Raw genomic sequence first — 23,484 nt, 5'->3', positions numbered from 1 at the left:
GAGTTCACTTGATAATATGATTGATATTAAACTGTATGGGCCCTTAGTCACACACAGTTTAAACCCCTTATTACACCATGACTAGCCAGTTTTCTCATGGCATTTCTCTTTGTGTATATCATAACATAAGTTGACGTAAGCTTTCTTAGCTGTCTCATACGCTTTCTTGAGTGTATCTGTTGGTTATAACCTCTCATAGGGGTATCATAAGTTGACATTAGCTGTCATAAGTTAACTGTTGACATCCGCTGTTATAACCTCTCATTGCTGTATCATTAGTTCAGGTTACCCCAGACAGACAGGACAGACAGACCTCGTTGCTCTAACGTGGAAGGGGGTCTGTTCAGGAGGGAGAAATGTTACAGGACATAGTGAAAAGTTCAGATGTAAAAAAAAAAAAAAAAATGTATAGTGTAGAACAGATAGGATTGCCTGTCATATAGATTCAGGAGTCGGTGTCTGCTCTATTCATTACATTTCTACGTGCAAACCTTCTGGACCGTGAATCCAGTGTTTTAATACGTGGAGGTAAAACAATACCTTACTGAGACCTTGATAATTATGGTCTTGGGAGTGACTATGCAACGTTGACTCTGTAATGTCCAGTACCAGCGGTTCACTAGCCACTCGACCGCTGTTCCCTCGCTAGCTAGCTGCCATCACTGGCAACTGGACCGCTGTTCCCTCGCTAGCTAGCTGTCATCACTATGACCGCTGTTCTCTCGCTAGCTAGCTGTCATCACTATATGGCAACTGGACCACTTCTCTCGCTAGCTAGCTGTCATCACTATGGCCACTGGACCGCTGTTATCTCGCTAGCTAGCTGTCATCACTATGGCCACTGGACCGCTGTTCTCTCGCTAGCTAGCTGTCATCATTATGTCTCTTCTATCAATAGCTAGCTATTTGTCATTGTGTCTCTTATCTCACTAGCTAGCTGTCATCAAGGCCACTGGACCTCTGTACTCTCACTAGCTAGCTAGCCGTCATTATGTCTCTAGACATTAATGTCTGTTCCGTCATCGTAAATGGACAAAATAATTTGTATCGTCCAATCCATCCACTCACCTGAAAGTCACCGACTGTAACCACTCCCACTTTACATTGTATGTTGATTGGTTGGCAGTGTTGGACAAGCTACTATGAAAATATAGTTTACCAATTACTTTACGCTGGAAGAAGTTAAGCTATACTAAAGTTACCCTTAAAGAAAACACAGCTTAACAAAAGTTACTTAGGAGAAAGTAGTTTACTACAAACTTTGTGAAAAATATCTGAATCTAAAATGGCAAACCTACAAATTTAAACAAAAAGTTTAAGAATTAGGCAGGTCTGATTGTGAAAAAGAAAGCATATTCATGCCTACTTAACACATTTTAACTTGTTGCAAAAAAAAAAAACAATAGTGTGTAGTTCCAGTAGTTAGCTACAACGCTACTGAAAACACTACCAAGATTTTAATTTAATTAAACTACCGGCAAGCTACTGCAAAATGTAATTAAATGACTAGTTGAACTAAAATTTGAAAATGTAGTTCACAACTCCCTAACACGGTTGGTTGGTGTGTGATGTGCATTTGCTGGTTCAGGTACTGTTTGTAATTTGGTCTATTTAGCAGATGATGTATTTCAAAAAGGTACGTACATTTTTATAATGGGAACTGATGATGGATGCCACACCATGCACTGTCAGTCACACGCCCTCCCAAAGGTATGTTTGTGAGTAGGAGGCAAAGCAAAACACTGACTGTTTCTGGAGTACATTTCTAAGACGGAAGAAAGGCTCTTATTGTATATATGATTACGTCAGAAAAATAACTGGTATACTTGATCAGCTCACCCAGTCTATAAGTTAAAATAATGAAACTACAGCGAGTTGGTTGGTTTTTTTTCTGTTTTTTCCCCTTTTGTATCGAGTTTTCCCACTGTTGGCCTTCTGTTAGATATTCATCACTAATTCCAAGTTATGTTGCTAATCATGCCACATCTGATTTGCTAAATTGGCACCTTTTAAAAAAAAATATATATATTATTATTATTAACATAGCTGCGTATTTTATTTCAAAAGGCTGACATTCTGATTTTGTTGTCATGGTGATATTTTAATATGCAATTTGTATTTTTCGAATCACTGAAACCGTTCCAATTTAGAGTTGGTTTCCTGTAGTAAGTCTCACAAACTGGAAGGATGTTCCTCAACAAATGTCAATGTAGGTCTAGCTAACAAACACAGCAAAATGACAACTGACACTTTTCCCACTAGTGTGTGATATGCTGCTTTCAGACTGAGCAATAATGTTGAAGAAAGTTAGCCTGGGTGCCAGTTTCTTTGTGCCATCATCACAAATCCCTGTCACTCATTGTCATGGAAAACAATGCAATTGGCAAGAGAATAAACAGATTTGCGACACCCAGGCTAGAAGAAATTGTGAGCTGATAGCAAAATGTCTCTTTCCCCTCTGTATTGTGATACCAATTGGAAAGCCACTGTTGTCAGATAACTGTCGCAAGGCAAACTCTTTTGAATGATGAGTATTTATAACACTCACTTGGAAATTAATGAACTTTATGATTTTTATTTTATTTTTATTTTTTTTGGAAGTTGGTTTTACTTGAAACCAATGCATATATTTTCAATGTTGTGTATCGTCACAAAACGTGCACGTGATCAAAATCAAGTGTGTTGATTATTTGACAAATGTTATTTGTGAAACCTTTTTAGAAATTAAATTCCAAAACTTGATGTCATGAATTAAAAGCCCTTTGCAGAATCAATGTTGTAAATGTGTGGTTAAAAGAAAATTGCCATCACACACAAACATGGAAAAAAAAAAAATCTTGTCAACTATTATTTCTAAAAACTGGTGACTAGGCAAATAAAATCACATTATTTGAATCAAGTCCCAAGAGTTTTTATTTTATTTTTTTTAAATATAAATGCATTGCCAAGAACCTGCATAAAACAATGTGACTCTGGGTCAAGGCACAACGGTAGCCTGCGTCCCTCTGTTGCTAACCTAACGCTTCCTTCCCTGCGCTTTCCTCTGCGCTATAAACACGTGACCGCCCGCTTGACAACATATAAACCGGTTTGCGCAAAGGATCCAATTAATTGGCAACATTTCAAACTGTGGATGAGTTTGTACCAGAATCTCAATCCGTTACACTTTTTTTTTTTCTTGATCATGTGACCTGACCCGAAACTAGTTACACGCTGTAACTGGTTTTCAGTCTGGTCACAAGGGCAGGAAGATCTACTGGCCCTTGCAAGCATAGCCAGATAATAGTTTAACTACAGAGGTTTTGTAAAGTTTCAGCCAGTAGTTTTGAAAGTACTAAACCACGATTGTGTAGAATGTCATCCATTTTGTATCAAGTGTTACGTCCTGCAATTTGTATAGTATGTTACAGATTTGTAAGTGCTTTCACTTTCACTATGAAAGGGACGAACACGCAAGTTGCATGAACGCAATATTTGAAGCGTTAAATGTAAGGATTTGTGTGTCTTTCTTGAAGTCAAACTGTTGGAGAGGAGACTTAGTACACTAGTTAATGACTTGTTCCTCAAACAGAATGATACACAATGACAATTATATATATTATATTTCTAACAAACAAAAAGGAATGAGAAGAAAAAAATTAATGAGAAGTGAGATTTGAAACCATAAGATGTTATTATGCTTTTAATTCGTTGTTGGTGTTCTTATGTGTTCGTATCTATTTCCCTGTAGGAGTGTGGTCATCTTGAACAATGCAAGCGATCTGAAAGTGGTTGAACTCCCACAGTATCATCCAACCTTCAAACCGCGTGGAGGCTTTTGTATAAAAAAAAAAAATGTTTTGTGTGCAAATGTATTAAAAAATAATATCACAATATCACAACTTTGGCAGTGATTATAGCCTCGAGTCTTCTTGGGTATGACACTACATGCTTGGCACACCTGTATTTGGGGAGTTTCTCCCAGTCTTTTCTGCAGAGCTTCAAGTTGGATGGGGAGTGTCGCTGAACCCGATGTTCAAGTCCGGGCTCAAGGACATTCGGGTTCAAATCTGGGCTCTGGCTGGGCCACTCAAGGACATTGAGAGACTTGTTCCTAAGCCACTCCTGCATTGTCTTGGCGGTGTGCCTAATGTCATTGTCCTGTTGGAAGGTGAACCTTCTACCCAGTCTGAGGTCTTCAGCGCTCTGGAGCAGGTTTTCATCAAGGATCTCTGTACTTTGCTCTGTTCTTCTTTCCCTCGATCCTTACTAGTCTCCTAGTCCCTGCCGCTGAAAAACTGCCACAGCATGATGCTGCCACTACCATGCTTCACCGAAGGGATTGTGTCAGGTTTCTTCCAGACGTGACACTTGGCATTCAGGACAAAGAGTTCCATCTTGGTTTCATCAGACCAGAGAATCTTGTTTCTCATGGTCAGAGTCCTTTAGGTGCCTTTTGGCAAACTCCAAGTGGGCTATCGTGCCTTAATGAGGATGGGCTTCCATCTGGCCACTTTACCATAAAGGCCTGATTGGTGGAGTGCTGCAGAGATGGTTGTCCTTGTGGAAGGTTCTCCCATCTCCACAGAGGAACTCTGGAGAACTGTTAGAGTGACCACCAGGTTCTTGTTCACCTCCCTGACCAACGCCCTTCTCCCCCACTTGCTCAGTTTGGCTGGGCGGCCAGCTCTAGGAAGAGTCTTGGTTGTTCTAAACTTCTTCCATTTAAGAATGATGGAGGCCACTGTGTTCTTCGGGACCTTCAATGCTACAGAAATATTTCTGTACCATTCCCCAGTTCTGTGCCTCGACACAATCCTGTCTCGGAGCTCTACGGACAATTCCTTTTAACCTCATGGCTTGGTTTTTGTTCTGACATGCAATGTCAACTGTGGGAATTTACAGAACCCGTCAAGAATTTGGACAGACTTACTCAATGTTTTTCTTTATTTTTTACTGTTTTCTACATTGTAGAATAGTTGTGAAGACATCAAAACTATGAAATAACACATGGAATCATGTAGTAACCAAAAAAGTGTTAGACAGGTCAATCTGTGTTCAATACAGGAATGAAAACAAACCAGCGCTACTTTTCATGTCTTGCGCAACTCTCAACAGTGTTACCCAGTTCCTAGTTGGCCGTACTTCTTCATTGCACAAAGGAATAACCTCAACCAAATTCCAAAGACTGGTGACATCCAGTGGAAGCGGTAGGAACTGAAAACCAGTTCCTGAACAGAGACCTAAAAATAAATAAAAATCTGAACGGTTAGTCCTCTGGGTTTTGCCTGCTACATAAATTCTGTTATACTCACAGACATGATTTGAACAGTTTTAGAAATGTCAGAGTGTTTTCTATCCAAATCTATGAATAATATGCAGATCTTGTATTCTTGGCATGAGTAGCAGGAAGTTGAAATTGGGCACGCTATTTATCCAAAAGTGAAAATTCTGCCCCCTAGTCCCAAGAGGTACTCCACCAACGAAACTAGATCATCAAATTTTAAAATGTTCAGGAGAGAATTCCAAGACCACAGAGTTAAGTAACTAAACTATTTCTACCATGACCTGTTCTGATTTTTGGTACTGTCAGAAGCAAAGGAGAATGGGACCGTAATTGATATTTATTTACTGACCTGACTAAAAAGAACAGAGATAAAATGGCATTTTACCCAATATGGCCTTATAAATCAGTGTATATCCGTGTTTAAGCTTTACGCAAGGTCAATGACGACTAGCTAACAGCGCTGTAGAGATCACAATGATACGTTAGACGTTTTTGATTTGTAATGAACCTGAGGGCTGCATGATACACTGAATCGGGTGCTCTCAGGATAGTGGTTGAAGCCTGCACATATATAACATCACTAAAATCTAAAACCGCCAGCTCCTTCCTGGCCACAAAAGAAAAACAAGCCTTATGCCGGTAATAAAAACCTATTCTCAGCTTGAGCTTCCTTATCAAGTTCTCTACATGCACGGTGAAGCTCAGCTTGTCATCAACCCACACACCCGAGTATATGTACACTTTAACTTGCTCTATAGTATGTCCAGCCAATGTAGCAATGGCATGATTAGTAACATGCCTGGCATTTGAAAATACCATGCCTTTTGTTTTACCTGAATTTAGTACCAGCTTTAAATCATACAGATTCTGTTGTATGATGTTAAATGCTCTTTGGGCATTTTCAAAAGTGAAAGATAGACTACAACCACTTGAATAAAGAACAGTATCATCTGCATAAAAATGAACACCCGCTTTTTCAATAAGATCCCCAATGTTGTTGATATACAAAATGAACAACAGTGGGCCCAAAATAGAACCTTGCGGAACACCTGAGCACACTTCTATGGACACAGATTTACAACCATCCGCCATTACATATTGTGTACGATTTGATAGGTAATTTATAAACCAATCTAGAGCATGACCAGTAATTCCACAACATTTTAACCTTTGCACTAACACAGCATGGTCCATGGTGTCAAAAGTCTTCGACAAATCAATAGACATTTGTGTTATTCCATAGTTTTGATGTCTTCACTATTATTCTACAATGTAGAAAAATAAAGGAAAAACCATTGAATGAGTAGGTGTCCAAACTGTAATTGCTGCAAAAGTTGGCTCTGCAAAGTATTGACTTTGGGGGGTGAATGGTTATGCACACTCAAGTTGTCTGTATTTTTTGTATTATTTCTTGTTTGTTTACCCAATAAAAAATGTTTTGCATCTTCAAAGTGGTAGGCATGTTGTGTAAATGAAATGATACAACCCCCCCCAAAAATCTATTTTATTTTCAGGTTGCAAGGCAACAAAATAGGAAAAATGCCAAAGTGGGTGAATTATTTTGCAAGCCACTGGACTTGACTGGGAATTCAGAGATGCATCTGTTGGTCACATATACATTTTTTTTTTTTTTTTTTTTTTGGGGGGGCGTTTTTGTATGTTTTTCTTTACTTATCCCATGAACAGGGCCTAAAGGCTGCAAAGTGTTTATTGAAGTAAGTCAATAAAATGTTATGTTAAATGTATGTTATGTACTGGTCTATTCAGCACCCACCTGTTAAGTTTTACAATGTCTTGAAATGTTGAAAGGACACCTAGGGTTGAATTCAAATCTGTGTTGTTGATCAATAGCATAGTGTAAAAGATAACTTCAAATCAGACCATACAAATCAAATCATATTTTATTTGTCACATACACCGAATACAACAGGTGCAGACTTTACCGTGAAATGCTTACTTACAAGCCCTTAACCAACAATGCAGTTTAAGAAAAATAGAGTTAAGAAAATATTAACCTAAAATGAACTAAAGTAAAACATTTAAAAGTAACACAATAAAATAACAATAGATAAATATATATATATAGATAGATATATATATATATACCTTTTTTTTTTTTACCTTTATGTAACTAGTAAGTCAGTTAAGAACAAATTCTTATTTTACAATGACCGGCCAAAACCGGACGATGCTGGGGCAATTGTGCGCCGCCCTATGGGACTCCCAATCACTGCCGGATGTGATGCAGTCTGGATGTATACAGGGTGTATACAGGGGGTATCGATACCGAGTCAATGTGCAGTGGTACAGGTTAGTCGAGATAATTTGTACATATAGGTAGCGGTAAAGTGACCGCATAGAAAATAAACGGTGTGTAGCAGCAGTGTAAATATAAAGGTGGGGGGTTATAAATGCAAATAATCCAGTTTTGATTAATTGTTCAGCAGTCTTATGGCTTGGATGTAAAAGCTGTTAATTAAGGAGCCTTTTGGACCTAGACCTGGTGCTCGGTATTGCTTCCTGTGAGGTAGCAGAGAGAACAGTCTATGACTTTGGTGACTGGAGTCTTTAACAATTTCTTGGGCCTTCCTCTGACATCGCCTAGTATAGAGGTCCTGGATGGCAGGAAGCTTGACCCCAGTGATGTACAATACGCACTACCCTCTGTAGTGCCTTGCGGTCGGTGGCCGAGCAGTTACCATACCAGGCTGTGATGCAACCCGTCAGGATGGTCTCGATGGTGCAGCTGTAGAAGATTTTGAGGATCTGAGGACCCATGCCACATCTCTTCAGTCACCTGATGGGGAATAGGTTTTGTCGTGCCCCCTCCTGTCTCAGCCTCCAGTATTTATGCTGCAGTAGTTTATGTGTCGGGGGGCTAGGGTCAGTTTGTTATATCTGGAGTACTTCTCCTGTCCTATTCGGTGTCCTGTGTGAATCTAAGTGTGCGTTCTCTAATTCTCTCCTTCTCTCTTTCTTTCTCTCTATCGGAGGACCTGAGCCCTAGGACCATGCCCCAGGACTACCTGACATGATGACTCCTTGCTGTCCCCAGTCCACCTGGCCATGCTGCTGCTCCAGTTTCAACTGACCTGAGCCCTAGGACCATGCCCCAGGACTACCTGACATGATGACTCCTTGCTGTCCCCAGTCCACCTGGCCATGCTGCTGCTCCAGTTTCAACTGACCTGAGCCCTAGGACCATGCCCCAGGACTACCTGACATGATGACTCCTTCCTGTCCCCAGTCCACCTGACCGTGCTGCTGCTCCAACTGTTCTGCCTTTTTATTATTCGACCATGCTGGTCATTTATGAACATTTGAACATCTTGGCCAAGTTCTGTTATAATCTCAACCCGGCACAGCCAGAAGAGGACTGGCCACCCCACATAGCCTGGTTCCTCTCTAGGTTTCTTCCTAGGTTTTGGCCTTTCTAGGGAGTTTTTCCTAGCCACCGTGCTTCTACACCTGCATTGCTTGCTGTTTGGGGTTTTAGGCTGGGTTTCTGTACAGCACTTTGAGATATCAGCTGATGTACGAAGGGCTATATAAATAAATTTGATTTGATTTGATTCACGACTGTCTTGGTGTGCTTGTACCATGTTAGTTTGTTGGTGTTGAGGACGCCAAGGAACTTGAAACTCTCATCCTGTTCCACTACAGCCACGTCGATGAGAATGGGGGCGTGCTCGGTCCTCCTTTTCCTGTAGTCAACAATCATCTCCTTTGTCTTGATCACATTGAGGGAGAGGTTGTTGTCCTTGCACCACACGGTAAGGACTCTGACCTCCTCTCTATAGGCTGTCTCGTCATTGTCGGAGATCAGGCCTACCATTGTTATGTCATCAGCAAGCTTAATGATGGTGTTGGAGTCATGCCTGGCCGTGTAGTCATGAGTGAACAGGGAGTACAGGAGGGGACTGAGCAAGCACTCCTGAGGGGCCCCCGTGTTGAGGATCAGCGTAGCAGATGTGTTGTTACCTACCCTTACTACCTGGGGGCGGCCCGTCAGGAAGTCCAGGATCCAGTTGCAGAGGGAGCTGTTTCGTCCCAGGGTCCTTAGCTTAGTGATGAGCTTTGAGGGCACTATAGTGTTGAACGCTGAGCTCAGTGGTGATAAGTTAATACCTTAATGTCTTAAATTGGCAAACTTTAAATCTCATCATAACAAAGAAATGTCACAACCTCCTGTGGTAAATTGTATAATGTTGATTTGCTTGCATCATTTTGAAACTCCAAGCAGGATTATAGTGAAACTAAAATATTTTGGGGCACAACGTTTAATTAAATATTAAAAAATAAAAAAGTTGTATAACTAGGGAACGGACGGTGCAGAATGGTTATATTCCTTCTAACTGTTCTTCTTAAAAATCCTGTTTCTACACGTGCTGAATCATGCTAGCTGACTGTGGGACAGTAGAGTTAAACATTAATTTATCTTGCATAAAGGCTTCTCTGACAAAGCACCTTCTTTCTGAAGCTCCTCAAGCAGAGAATTTCTTTGATTCTTGAACATGGCTGATTTTGGCGAGATCCTGAGGTCCATTGGAGACTTTGGATTATTCCAGAAGCTCATACTATTGGGACTATGCTTCCCAAATCTTATCCTGCCTTTCCACCTGGCCAGTTTGATTTTCATCCAGTCAGACCCTGAGCGCCACTGTAACACTGACTGGATACTTAGAGCTGGTTCCAATCTGAGCAGTGAGGAACAGCTGAATCTGACCGTGCCCCGGCAGGAGGATGGAACCTTCAGTAGGTGCCTGATGTTTACCCCTGTAGACTGGGACATTGACATCATCAGGGAGCATGGACTCAATCAGACCACTGACTGCCAGAATGGATGGGTGTACAACAATATAGTGTATGAAGCCACCATAGTCACTGATGTAAGTAGGAATAGATGAGTGTTTTTTACTAAACATATATTGTCATGTCATTAATGAGCTTGTATGTTATCTGATTTTATTTTGTTGCAGTTTGATCTTGTCTGTGGCAAAGCTAACGTTGTCGGACTTGCACAAACTGTGTTCATGGCTGGCATTCTTCTTGGTTCACTCTTGTTTGGACCTTTTGCTGAATCGTAAGCACACTTGAAGTTGTGAATAACATGTCCTATACTTCTTGGTTTCTTTCTTTCTCTTTGTAAAACAACACCACAAAACATAAACAAGTAAATCAAGAGGAACATTCATCAAACCTTCAAAAGGAGGTTTCAAAAAGTTTTAACCAACACAGTTTTCTCACCTTTTCTCTTCCAGATTTGGTCGCCAACGAGCAACTCAAATACCCATGGTTATTATGCTCATTTTTACTGTAACGACAGGCTTGTCTCCAAACTTTTATTTGTATATGGCATCCCAGTTTTTAGTAGGGATCGCATATGGTGGATTTAGAATCAACTGCATTGTATTAGGTAAAGTGATGTCCATTTCAAATAGACAATGCTCTATAATAAAATGTAAAACAGAACATGAGATAACAGAACTCAGTCAATGATTTGTCAGTCAGCCGGTCATATTAAGTTGTTTAACATTACTACATGTTCCTTCCACACAGCAACTGAATGGGTCGGAGTGACAAAACGTTCTTATGCGTCTTGTTTGAGTCAGACGTTCGGTGGAGTTGGCCAGTGCATCCTTGCTGGCATGATCTTCTTCATCCGAGACTGGAGACTTGCCCAGTTTGTCATGGCTGTACCAATAGCAGTGGTCGCAGTGTACATATGGTGTGTCCACGTGTCGTCTTGGACCAATATTAAAACTATTAAAACTGATGAAGACCTTAGGGGCATTACAAAGCCAATCGGAAGCACCACAAATTGACACAATTCTTACGAGCATTACAGCACCCAACCTGAATATGAATGATTATCAATATTAATTATAATTGTAAAATTGTCTGCCTGTTCTGTGTTTCCAGGTTTATTCCTGAATCAGCCAGGTGGTTATTGGATCAGGGGAAAACAGAGGAAGCTAAGAAGTTGATACTCAGGGTAGCAGCCATCAACAAACACACAGTTCCAGATACAATTCTAGAGAAGGTAAAGTGCATGATTTAGGTATTTGTTTAAAGGCCAGGGAGCTGGCCAGCCATTGTTTGCCAGTGCTGTGAAAAGATGAAGAGTGAAAAGTGTAAAATCCTGAATTTGAAGAATTTATCTGCATGTGTTAGTTAGCTAGCTAGCCAGACAGTTTTAGAGGAAATAAAACATACATTTTTCAATTTAGCTGCCAATATGTCAACATTCCATTCAGACAATTTAGTGAATCCACAAGCATTCACTGGCTGAAATCAGTTGCAACAAGTACTGATATTTGATCATATAATAGCACTCAGAACTTTCCAAGAAATTTAGACATTTATTGTAAGGGTTTTCCTCCTCCTCTTCATCTGAGGAGGAGAAGTGAGAAGGATCGGAGGACCAATGCGCAGCGTGGTAAGTGTCCATGGTTGTTTATTTAAAAAACATAAACTGAACACTATGAATACAAAAACAATAAAGGTGATCAAACTGAACCAGTACCGTGTGGCGACAAACACAGACACGGAAACAATCACCCACAAAAAAACTGTGAAACCCAAGGCTACCTAAGTATAATTCTCAATCAGAGACAACTAACGACACCTGCCTCTGTTTGAGAACCATACTAGGCCGAACACAGAAAACCAACCTAGAAACACAAAACATAGAATGCTCACCCAACTCACGTCCTGACCAACTAAAACAAACAAATAACACAAGAACTAGGTTCAGAACGTGACAATTATGGTCTGTTTATTTATATGTATTTTAGAGGCTATTTATACAGACAATTGTCATAAAACTTGTTTAAATTGTATTTGCAATTATATGGCAATATTTTAGGTTGACAATAAATTACACAATTTCTGATATCACATGCCTTACTTGGCTGCTTTCGCTGCATAACATGTAGAAGTTGTCCCTTTTCAGGTTTAGAAGAAGTGACTGCTAAATGCTAACTCCTGTTCGCATAAGCTGGTTAGCATAGCTAGCATTCAGAAATCAGTGGTGGTAGTCCAAGTCGTTTTAAACTGTAATGCAGTTGTTTGGTAATGATGACATGAACATGTTGGGGTTGACATGTGTACAAGAATTATACTCAGATTTTTATCTCAACATAGTGTGAAATGTACATATAAACAATAGCCTAAATGTAGGCACATTTTGCTGGTGGTCAATGAGGCAACTCGGGATGACAATTCCATTGTTTTGCTCGAGTTTGATTGACCTCTTAAGCTCATCTGTGAATGCTGTTTTCAACCCATTCTGGAACTTTGAAGGTTTATGACATAGGCCCTCTAGTAATTTAATAGGATCTCTATGGCAAGGTGTGACACTTGAATCTTTGGAAGCAGAGATTCAAGTGTCTATAATTATTCACTTCTGTAAAAGATAACTCTATTCCAGATAGCTGAGGAGAAAGTTGTTCAGAAGGGAGGCATACTCATTCTCATCAGATCTCCTGTACTTAGGAAATACTTCTTAACTATTACTCTTGCATGGTAAGTTCTTTAATAACTCTCAATAACTTAATATCTCATATTGGTCAACTTTCAGCCCATAATAAATCTCATCATGACAAACAAATGTGATGTCTGTTTTTGTTTGTCTCTCTGAAATCCCAGGTTCTCGTTAAACCTCTCCTACTACTGTCTGTCCTGGAACGTTGGAAACTTTGGCCTGGACATCTTCTTGACACAGCTCATGTTCGGACTCACAGAGATACCAGGTCATATACTCTGCATCTTTATACTGGAATATTTGGGGAGGAAGATATCCTTAATGTCCACTCTTCTGACTGGCGGATTTACATGCTTCCTAATCCTGGCTGTTCCACAAGGTAAATAAAGTTCCAACTGGAATAGATTTACATTGTTTTATCATTTAGTAGATGCTCTTATCCAGAGCGAGTTGTAATTCCCTCAATATAGTAATTATCAGAAAACATAAGTATTTTTCTTTGTATTTTTAACTCATTAGGAAATTGGGGCACCACGGGAAAGGTTTAACGAGTTATCTCTCGACTTAAACTCTTAAGATATACAGATATCTCTGACATCAATAACAGTCACTTATTAATCATTATTACCTCATCAGTCTCGTTCTGAACAGTCACTTATTAATTATTATTACCTCGTCAGTCTCATTCTGAACAGTCAATTATTAATCATTATTACCTCATCAGTCGCATTCTGAACGTCGCAAGAACCCTAGCCCTTATTGATGAAACATCAATACACAAATTGGCTTAATTATTTATTTAACTAAATAATAACACAGAATACATATACATGAGATAAAAGTCCCTAGTGGACTGACACGATATGATGGCTTGTTACACAATGGAAAGGGGGTGGGGAAATCAAATCAAATCAAATCAAATTTATTTATATAGCCCTTCGTACATCAGCTGATATCTCAAAGTGCTGTACAGAAACCCAGCCTAAAACCCCAAACAGCAAGCAATGCAGGTGTAGAAGCACGGTGGCTAGGAAAAACTCCCTAGAAAGGCCAAAACCTAGGAAGAAACCTAGAGAGGAACCAGGCTATGTGGGGTGGCCAGTCCTCTTCTGGCTGTGCCGGGTGGAGATTATAACAGAACATGGCCAAGATGTTCATAAATGACCAGCATGGTCGAATAATAATAAGGCAGAACAGTTGAAACTGGAGCAGCAGCACAGTCAGGTGGAAGTTGAAACTGGAGCAGCAGCATGGCCAGGTGGACTGGGGACAGCAAGGAGTCATCATGTCAGGTAGTCCTGGGGCATGGTCCTAGGGCTCAGGTCAGTTGAAACTGGAACAGCAGCATGGCCAGGTGGACTGGGGACAGCAAGGAGTCATCATGTCAGGTAGTCCTGGAGCTCAGGTCCTAGGGCTCAGGTCCTCCGAGAGAGAGAAAGAAAGAGAGAAGGAGAGAATTAGAGAACGCACACTTAGATTCACACAGGACACCGAATAGGACAGGAGAAGTACTCCAGATATAACAAACTGACCCCAGCCCCCGACACATAAACTACTGCAGCATAAATACTGGAGGCTGAGACAGGAGGGGTCAGGAGACACTGTGGCCCCATCCGAGGTCACCCCGGACAGGGCCAAACAGGAAGGATATAACCCCACCCACTTTGCCAAAGCACAGCCCCCACACCACTAGAGGGATATCTTCAACCACCAACTTACCATCCTGAGACAAGGCTGAGTATAGCCCACAAAGATCTCCGCCACGGCACAACCCAAGGGGGCGCCAACCCAGACAGGATGACCACAACAGTGAATCAACCCACTCAGGTGACGCACCCCCTCCAGGGACGGCATGAGAGAGCACCAGTAAGCCAGTGACCCAGCCCCTGTAATAGGGTTAGAGGCAGAGAATCCCAGTGGAAAGAGGGGAACCGGCCAGGCAGAGACAGCAAGGTCGGTTCGTTGCTCCAGAGCCTTTCCGTTCACCTTCACACTCCTGGGCCAGACTACACTCAATCATATGACCCACTGAAGAGATGAGTCTTCAGTAAAGACTTAAAGGTTGAGACCGAGTTTGCGTCTCTGACATGGGTAGGCAGACCGTTCCATAAAAATGGAGCTCTATAGGAGAAAGCCCTGCCTCCAGCTGTTTGCTTAGAAATTCTAGGGACAATTAGGAGGCCTGCGTCTTGTGACCGTAGCGTACGTGTAGGTATGTACGGCAGGACCAAATCAGAGAGATAGGTAGGAGCAAGCCCATGTAATGCTTTGTAGGTTAGCAGTAAAACCTTGAAATCAGCCCTTGCTTTGACAGGAAGCCAGTGTAGAGAGGCTAGCACTGGAGTAATATGATCAAATTTTTTGGTTCTAGTCAGGATTCTAGCAGCCGTATTTAGCACTAACTGAAGTTTATTTAGTGCTTTATCCGGGTAGCCGGAAAATAGAGCATTGCAGTAATCTAACCTAGAAGTGACAAAAGCATGGATTAATTTTTCTGCATCATTTTTGGACAGAAAGTTTCTGATTTTTGCAATGTTACGTAGATGGAAAAAAGATGTCCTTGAAATGGTCTTGATATGTTCTTCAAAAGAGAGATCAGGGTCCAGAGTAACGCCGAGGTCCTTCACAGTTTTATTTGAGACGACTGTACAACCATTAAGATTAATTGTCAGATTCAACAGAATATCTCTTTGTTTCTTGGGACCTAGAACAAGCATCTCTGTTTTGTCCGAGTTTAATAGTAGAAAGTTTGCAGCCATCCACTTCCTTATGTCTGAAACACATGCTTCTAGCGAGGGCAATTTTGGGGCTTCACCATGTTTCATTGAAATGTACAGCTGTGTGTCATCCGCATAGCAGTGAAAGTTTACATTATGTTTTCGAATAACATCCCCAAGAGGTAAAATATATAGTGAGAACAATAGTGGTCCTAAAACGGAACCTTGAGGAACACCGAAATTTACAGTTGATTTGTCAGAGGACAAACCATTCACAGAGACAAACTGATATCTTTCCGACAGATAAGATCTAAACCAGGCCAGAACTTGTCCGTGTAGACCAATTTGGGTTTCCAATCTCTCCAAAAGAATGTGGTGATCGATGGTATCAAAAGCGGCACTAAGGTCTAGGAGCACGAGGACAGATGCAGAGCCTCGGTCCGATGCCATTAAAATGTCATTTACCACCTTCACAAGTGCCGTCTCAGTGCTATGATGGGGTCTAAAACCAGACTGAAGCATTTCGTATACATTGTTTGTCTTCAGGAAGGCAGTGAGTTGCTGAGCAACAGCCTTCTCTAAAATTTTTGAGAGGAATGGAAGATTCGATATAGGCCGATAGTTTTTTATATTTTCTGGGTCAAGGTTTGGCTTTTTCAAGAGAGGCTTTATTACTGCCACTTTTAGTGAGTTTGGTACACATCCAGTGGATAGAGAGCCATTTATTATGTTCAACATAGGAGGGCCAAGCACAGGAAGCAGCTCTTTCAGTAGTTTAGTTGGAATAGGGTCCAGTATGCAGCTTGAAGGTTTAGAGGCCATGATTATTTTCATCATTGTGTCAAGAGATATAGTACTAAAACACTTGAGCGTCTCTCTTGATCCTAGGTCCTGGCAGAGTTGTGCAGACTCAGGACAACTGAGGTTTTGAGGAATACGCAGGTTTAAAGAAGAGTCCGTAATTTGCTTTCTAATAATCATAATCTTTTCCTCAAAGAAGTTCATGAATTTATCACTGCTAAAGTGAAAGTCATCCTCTCTTGGGGAATGCTGCTTTTTAGTTAGCTTTGCGACAGTATCAAAAAGGAATTTCGGATTGTTCTTATTTTCCTCAATTAAGTTAGAAAAATAGGATGATCGAGCAGCAGTAAGGGCTCTTCGGTACTGCACGGTACTGTCTTTCCAAGCTAGTCGGAAGACTTCCAGTTTGGTGTGGCGCCATTTCCGTTCCAATTTTCTGGAAGCTTGCTTCAGAGCTCGGGTATTTTCTGTGTACCAGGGAGCTAGTTTCTTATGAGAATTTTTTTAGTTTTTAGGGGTGCAACTGCATCTAGGGTATTGCGCAAGGTTAAATTGAGATCCTCAGTTAGGTGGTTAACTGATTTTTGTCCTCTGGCGTCCTTGGGTAGGCAGAGGGAGTCTGGAAGGGCATCAAGGAATCTTTGTGTTGTCTGTGAATTTATAGCACGACTTTTGATGTTCCTTGGTTGGGGTCTGAGCAGATTATTTGTTGCAATTGCAAACGTAATAAAATGGTGGTCCGATAGTCCAGGATTATGAGGAAAAACATTAAGATCCACCACATTTATTCCATGGGACAAAACTAGGTCCAGCGTATGACTGTGACAGTGAGTGGGTCCAGAGACATGTTGGACAAAACCCACTGAGTCGATGATGGCTCCGAAAGCCTTTTGGAGTGGGTCTGTGGACTTTTCCATGTGAATATTAAAGTCACCAAAGATTAGAATATTATCTGCTATGACTACAAGGTCCGATAGGAATTCAGGGAACTCAGTGAGAAACGCTGTATATGGCCCAGGAGGCCTGTAAACAGTAGCTATAAAAAGTGATTGAGTAGGCTGCATAGATTTCATGACTAGAAGCTCAAAAGACGAAAACGTCATTTTTTTTTTTTTTTTTTGTAAATTGAAATTTGCTATCGTAAATGTTAGCAACCCCTCCGCCTTTGCGGGATGCACGGGGGATATGGTCACTAGTGTAGCCAGGAGGTGAGGCCTCATTTAAAATAGTAAATTCATCAGGCTTAAGCCATGTTTCAGTCAGGCCAATCACATCAAGATTATGATCAGTAATTAGTTCATTGACTATAATTGCCTTTGAAGTAAGGGATCTAACATTAAGTAGCCCTATTTTGAGATGTGAGGTATCATGATCTCTTTCAGTAATGACAGGAATGGAGGTGGTCTTTATCCTAGTGAGATTGCTAAGGCGAACACCGCCATGTTTAGTTTTGCCCAACCTAGGTCGAGGCACAGACACGGTCTCAATGGTGATAGCTGAGCTGACTACACTGACTGTGCTAGTGGCAGACTCCACTATGCTGGCAGGCTGGCTAACAGCCTGCTGCCTGGCTGCCTGGCCTGCACCCTAAAGAAAGAGAGGGAGAGACAAGGAGAGTCAACTTATCATACATACATTTGGAAACTACGCTCACAGTAACCATAATACTTAGCACCCTAACCACCGCTCATTCGGATTAGAAATGTAATATATATTTACACGTAGCTGTCTTTCTCTGTCGTCTCTATTGAAACAAATCGATCCATCTACGGGTAGTGGCTCGATGTAAGGCTCTGGTTGTACACCAGCGATCACAATGTCCTTCTTAGTTGTAGAGTTTCTCTGGTCTTGGAGTGTTTGTTCGATAAATTCTTCAGAAGTACCAACGTTTGTGTCAGAGGGATTCTTCTTTCCCACATCGTGTCTTTAGGACACTTTTCACATGCGCAGCTGCAGACTGTGAATGCTTCTGGTCTCCTGGATGAGGTTATCTTCTTCTGTAGAGATTTAGAGTGAGTTTCACCATTTCAAACGTCTGGACTACCGTCCCATGTTTCTGGTCTGTAGAGTTTAAATCATTTTGTAACATTCAGCTCACGCTGTACGTCAGGCTGGTCTGTAGAGTTCAAAACCATTTTCAGCCATGTAGCCACCACTCCACGCTGTATGGTCTCAGTACAACGTTTCTAACCATTTCAAGGTGTGGACCACGGCCTCACATCTTTTAGGTCTATGTGTTATTTCTTACAGAGTCCTTTTAAGCACTCTGACCAAAGGGGGCGTTCCATCATGTTGACACGAACTCTGAGCTCACTTGGGCGTGGCTACTGACTGGGCACAAGTTTATATGAAAAACAATGATCTAATTTAGAAGGCTAAAATCACATTGCTACCTTCACAAAAGTATTCTCATATTTAATAATGTATTTCATACCACATTTAGATGTAAACTTGATACAAAGGACGCATACACTTTCCGAGTTACAGTTAATTTGGCATACCATTCTTAATGACATCACAAAATAATAATCCATATGACAGGATTATTCTTTAGATCCCCTCAGACCATTCTTAATATTCTTACCTCATAAATATTGTTCCAAAGTTCATTCTTTGGCCATTAGAGTTTTTGACAGCGAAGATCTTCTGTAAACAAAGGGATTTATATCCCAATACTGCAGGGCGAGAAAGAGAAAGTTTTTATGACCTGCTGTTAAGTCATTAAACCGGAGTCTGGCCATCTGTCAGCCATGTGCCAAGTTGATCTGGCACTTTTAATCCTTATCAAGGAGAGAGTCATGGCACTACATTGTAGAATAATAGTGAAGATATCAAAACTATGAAATAACACATATGGAATCAAGTAGTAACCCAAACAATTGTTAAACAAATCTAAATATATTTTAGATTTGAGATTCTACACAGTAGCCACCCTTTGCTTTGATGACATATTTGCACACTCCATGTGACACTACAGCTGACTACCTCGTGAAGTTAGTTGAGAGAATGCCAAGAGTGTGCAAAGCTGTCATCAAAGCAAAGGGTGGCTACTTTAAAGATTCTCAAATATAAAATATATTTTCATTAGTATAACACTTTTTACTACATGATTCCATATGTGTTATTTAATAGTTTTTATGTCTTCACTATTACAATATTCTACTAAGTAGAAAATAGTAAAAATAAAGAAAAATTCTGGAATGAGTAGGTGTGTCCAAACTTTTGACTGGTACTGTAGAAATAAAATCTACCGAGGCAGTGGACTGATCATACAGAGATGAGAAAACATGTTGATGTTTAGTATGTTAACTCTATTTTAGACAGCGCCGTTGCTATTACTGCTCTTGCTGCTGCTGGGAGGTTTTTCATGAACAATGCTGGATCCATATGCAACGTCTATGTTCAGGAGCTGTTTCCCACCTCTGTTAGGTAAGATCTATATATTTCCATATACATGTATACAGACCCCTTCACTTTTTTGTGAAGGGGTCAGCCTTACTCTAAACTTGATTTTTTTTTAAATGTAATCTTCAATATACACACAATACTCAATAATGACAAAGCAAAATATGAAATATACATATATTCCGTATTTACATGAGTATTCAGACCCTTTGCTTTGAGAGTCAAAATTGAACTTAGGTGCATCCTGTCTCCATTGATCATCCTTGAGATGTTTCTACATCTGGACTGGAGTCCACCTGGGGCAAATTCAATTGATTGGACATGATTTGGAAAGGCACAAACCTGTCTATGTATGGTCGACAGTGCAAAAACCAAGCCATGAGGTTGAAAGAATTGTACGCAGAGCTCCGAGACAGGATTGTGTTGAGGCAGAGATCTGCGGAAGGGTACCAACAAAAATGTATGCAACATTGAATGTCCCCATGAACACAGTGGCTTTCATCATTCTTAAATGAAAGAAGTTTGGAAGCACCACCAACACTCTTCCTAGAGCTGGCAGCCCGGCCAAACTGAGCAATAGGGGGAGAAGGGCCTTGGTCAGGGAGGTTACCAATAACCCGTTGGTCACTCTGACAGAGCTCCAGAGTTCCTCTGTGGAGATGGGAGAACCTTCCAGAAGGATAACCATCTCTGCAGCTGTCTACCAATCAGGTGTTTATGGTATTGTGGCCAGATGGAAGACACTCCTCAGTAAAAGGCACATGACAGCCCACTTGGAGTTTGCCAAAAGAAACATAAAGGACTCTCAGACCATGAGAAACAAGATTCATTGATCTGTTGAAACCAAGATTGACCTCTTTGGTCTGAATGCCAAACATCATATCTGGAGGAAACCAGGCACCTCTCATCATCTTGCCAATACCATCCCTACGGGAAGCATGGTGGTGGCAGCATCATGCTGTGGGGATGTTTTTCAGAGGCAGGTACTGGGAGACTAGTAAGGATCGAGGGAAAGATGAACAGAGCAAAGTTGTTACTGTAATTTAATTATGCTAATGTGTTTTCAGTAATTGAAACCCCTTAATCTATTTTATGAGAATTTGTAAGACTCTTGTTTGCATAAAATAGACGGAGACCAGTCTTTTCAATAATAGGTAACAGAATTTATTCTCGGAGCGCGCTGCCACTTCACCACGAGCAACAGTTTATATACAAAACATGACGTCATTTCATTGCTTAACAGAAACCCCTCCTCTCGACAGGGACAAAGTGAGGTGAAAAGTTCATTCTAACTTACTAACACACTCCCAGGTAACTTTTGACCCCTCAACATTATCGATCACCACTTGGCTGACAGTTCTAATTAACAGAAAACCTAGGAATGCGCTCACTGTCTTATCTAAAAACCCCAGAGCTAAGTTTCGTCGGTTCAACCATAGGTTAACGTCCTTATCTGTTTACACAGTCCACTTCTTTCTTCCTAGTTGGAATGGAGTTCATTAACTTTAATTACTCCTTGTCTGTGTCACACAATCACATCTTATGATCAGATATAATAAAACAGAGTATAAGTTTACTTAGCCACAGTTCCATTTAAAATTATTTGTTCAGTCATTTAATCATAATTTTACCAACAAAAGTACAGAGAGATCTTTGATGAAAACCTGCTCCAGAGCGATCAGGACCTCATACTGGGGCAACGGTTCACTTTCCACCAGGACAATGACCCTAAGCACACAGCCAAGACAACGCAGGAGTGGCTTCGTTACAAGTCTCTGAATGTCCTTGAGTGGCCCAGCCAGAGCCCGGACTTGAACCCTATCAAACATCTCTGGAGAGACCTGAAAATAGGTGTGCAGCAACTTTCCCCGTCCTACATGACAGAGCTTGAGAGGGTTTGCAGAGAAGAATGAGAGACTCTCCCCAAATACTAGCTTTTACTATCATAGCCAAGAAGACTCAACGCTGTAATCTCTGCCAAAGTACTGAGTAAAGGGTCTGAATACTTATGTAAATGTGATATTTTCTATTTATTTATTTTTTGTAAAATCTTGTTTTCCCTTTTTCATTATGGGGTATTGTGTGTAGATTGATGAGGGGAAAAACTGTTTAATAAATTCTGTAACGTAACAACATGTGGAAAAAGTTAAGGTGTCTGAATACTTTCCGAATGCATACACATGTATATGTGTGTGTGTGTGTTTTTGTGCGTATAAATATATGTATCTTATATATACATGTACATATAAGGCCCATGAATATATCTTATTTTACATGGCTTAATAACCCTTAATGTATCACATCCTTTGCTCCTTCATTCATTCAGACAAACGGCCACAGGCTTGGGCTCAATAGCGATCAGAATTGCTGGAATACTGTCTCCAATGCTCAACATATTGGCCACATACCATTGGTCTATCCCCACGATCGTGTTCAGCAGCCTGTCATTGGTTGGTGGGGCTCTGGTCTTTCTGCTTCCTGAGACCAGGAGGACAGAACTACCTGACTCTACAGATGAGGCCGAGGGGAAGAGGTAGGTGGTACCAGAGGATATGTGAGGAAAGATGCACATACATAAGACTTGGCTGATCGTTTTTGCATTTGTAGGAATGTTGTGGAACTATAAGAGGGCATTCGTTCATATATGAGACAGATGGAGAATCTAAATAAGTTACAAAGAAGTTGTTTAAGGATGTATAACATTTTGTTGTCTTTTGAAGCTTGGTGTCATTGATATCTCCTTTTTCCTGTAGAAATGTGACTATCGCCATGAAGATAGACAAAGGCTGCAAAGTGGATGATTACGACTCTGAAAAATCTACCAAACTATAAAGTCATGTTTATGTAAGTCTTATTTTCTGGGTAAATTTATTTTCAAGGCTTAGTTAGTAAGACAGTTGGCTGGTGCATGGTTGTTGTAACACCAAGGTTTTGAATTTGATTCCTGGATGGGCCACATAACTTGCTGTTTTTAACTTTGGCTTATAGAATTTTTAAAAATGACTTTACTCTTTTTGTAACTCTTATCACTAGCTAAATGGATCAGAAACATACGATAAAAGTGTCTACTAAATTAACATATTATTATTATATTTGTATTTAAATACATTCGCAGTGTATCAAGGAATCTAATGATATATACACCGTTACTTAAATTTGTATAAATAAAACGGATTATCACCGATGTTACCCAATGAATCTGTAAATATTGTTACGAAACCACCGAGTCATCCTACTGCTAACTTTACTGTCGCAGTGTCCAGGAGTCCTATAGGTCTGGCTAAATAATATATATCCTGATTGAATGTGTGCATTTATGTGAGAAGTAAAAGTCTGCAGATCAGGTGTTGAATGCATGTTCCCCAGGAGATAGCTAACTCTGGATCCAGGGCCAGCTCCTGATTGACTTCTTGGTCGGCCAGCCCAAGTAGTTTAGTTGTTTTCACAATGGTTGGTGACAAAAAATAAACATATTCAAAATAAATTTTAAAAATTGGAGCGGGGACAAAACGAAGGATTTAACCAACCCGTTAAGTCCCGTCAGACCCAAGAGGCCACATTCAAGCCTCACTGAAGTATCTGCCAGTCACTGATTGCCCAGAGCTGGTCATCTTATCATCAAGTGTTGGTATTTCAATCAGCTGTGTAATGCCAAGGCAACCAATCAAAATGTGTACCCCTTTTGGTCCCCAGGACCAGGATTGAGAAACACTACAATAATCTACCCATTTATTATATAACAAAATTGTTTCAGATTACGTTTTTTAATTTGCTACATGTCACATGAAATTGCCGTACTGTCTACTTGT

General features: G+C 40.6%; 3 protein-coding genes across 3 annotated transcripts in view; all 3 read left to right on the top strand.

Moving 5' to 3' along the window:
- Positions 1–2,895, top strand: part of LOC112259673 (serine/threonine-protein kinase OSR1-like) — a 26,678-nt gene extending 23,783 nt beyond the window's left edge. Inside the window, exon 17 of the mRNA XM_042329138.1 lies at positions 1–2,895. This exon is cut by the window's left edge and continues 772 nt beyond it. The gene's annotated coding sequence lies outside the window, so the exon portion shown is untranslated.
- A 6,856-nt stretch (positions 2,896–9,751) lies between these two features.
- LOC112260928 (solute carrier family 22 member 14-like) lies at positions 9,752–11,327 on the top strand. Its single transcript, XM_042329604.1, has 5 exons — positions 9,752–10,155; positions 10,246–10,349; positions 10,528–10,682; positions 10,826–10,994; positions 11,189–11,327. Exons 1-5 carry the CDS (start codon positions 9,781–9,783, stop codon positions 11,325–11,327), a joined length of 942 nt encoding a protein of 313 aa, XP_042185538.1. The 5' UTR covers positions 9,752–9,780.
- A 1,269-nt stretch (positions 11,328–12,596) lies between these two features.
- LOC121847526 (solute carrier family 22 member 13-like) lies at positions 12,597–22,859 on the top strand. The gene is made up of 5 exons (XM_042329137.1): positions 12,597–12,793; positions 12,917–13,131; positions 19,591–19,699; positions 22,002–22,208; positions 22,429–22,859. The coding sequence occupies exons 2-5, from the start codon at positions 12,996–12,998 to the stop codon at positions 22,505–22,507; spliced, it is 531 nt and encodes a 176-aa protein (XP_042185071.1). The 5' UTR covers positions 12,597–12,793; positions 12,917–12,995; the 3' UTR covers positions 22,508–22,859.
- The last annotated feature ends 625 nt before the right edge of the window (positions 22,860–23,484 follow it).

Source organism: Oncorhynchus tshawytscha, linkage group LG10, assembly GCF_018296145.1.
Source record: "Oncorhynchus tshawytscha isolate Ot180627B linkage group LG10, Otsh_v2.0, whole genome shotgun sequence".
In the NCBI taxonomy this organism is placed as follows: domain Eukaryota; kingdom Metazoa; phylum Chordata; class Actinopteri; order Salmoniformes; family Salmonidae; genus Oncorhynchus; species Oncorhynchus tshawytscha.
The sequence above is the reverse complement of the archived record's forward strand: the minus strand, read 5'-3'. Positions and strand labels throughout refer to the sequence as shown.

Excerpts from the sequence above, each read along its gene's own strand:
- LOC121847526 (XM_042329137.1), top strand. The coding sequence starts at position 12,996 with ATGTTCGGACTCACAGAGATACCAGGTCATATACTCTGCATCTTTATA. Across the intron at positions 19,700-22,001 it reads CTGTTTCCCACCTCTGTTAG|ACAAACGGCCACAGGCTTGG; the intron begins GTAAGATCTATA and ends TCATTCATTCAG. Across the intron at positions 22,209-22,428 it reads GATGAGGCCGAGGGGAAGAG|AAATGTGACTATCGCCATGA; the intron begins GTAGGTGGTACC and ends TTTTTCCTGTAG.
- LOC112260928 (XM_042329604.1), top strand. The coding sequence starts at position 9,781 with ATGGCTGATTTTGGCGAGATCCTGAGGTCCATTGGAGACTTTGGATTA. Across the intron at positions 10,156-10,245 it reads AAGCCACCATAGTCACTGAT|TTTGATCTTGTCTGTGGCAA; the intron begins GTAAGTAGGAAT and ends ATTTTGTTGCAG. Across the intron at positions 10,995-11,188 it reads GTGGTCGCAGTGTACATATG|GTTTATTCCTGAATCAGCCA; the intron begins GTGTGTCCACGT and ends CTGTGTTTCCAG.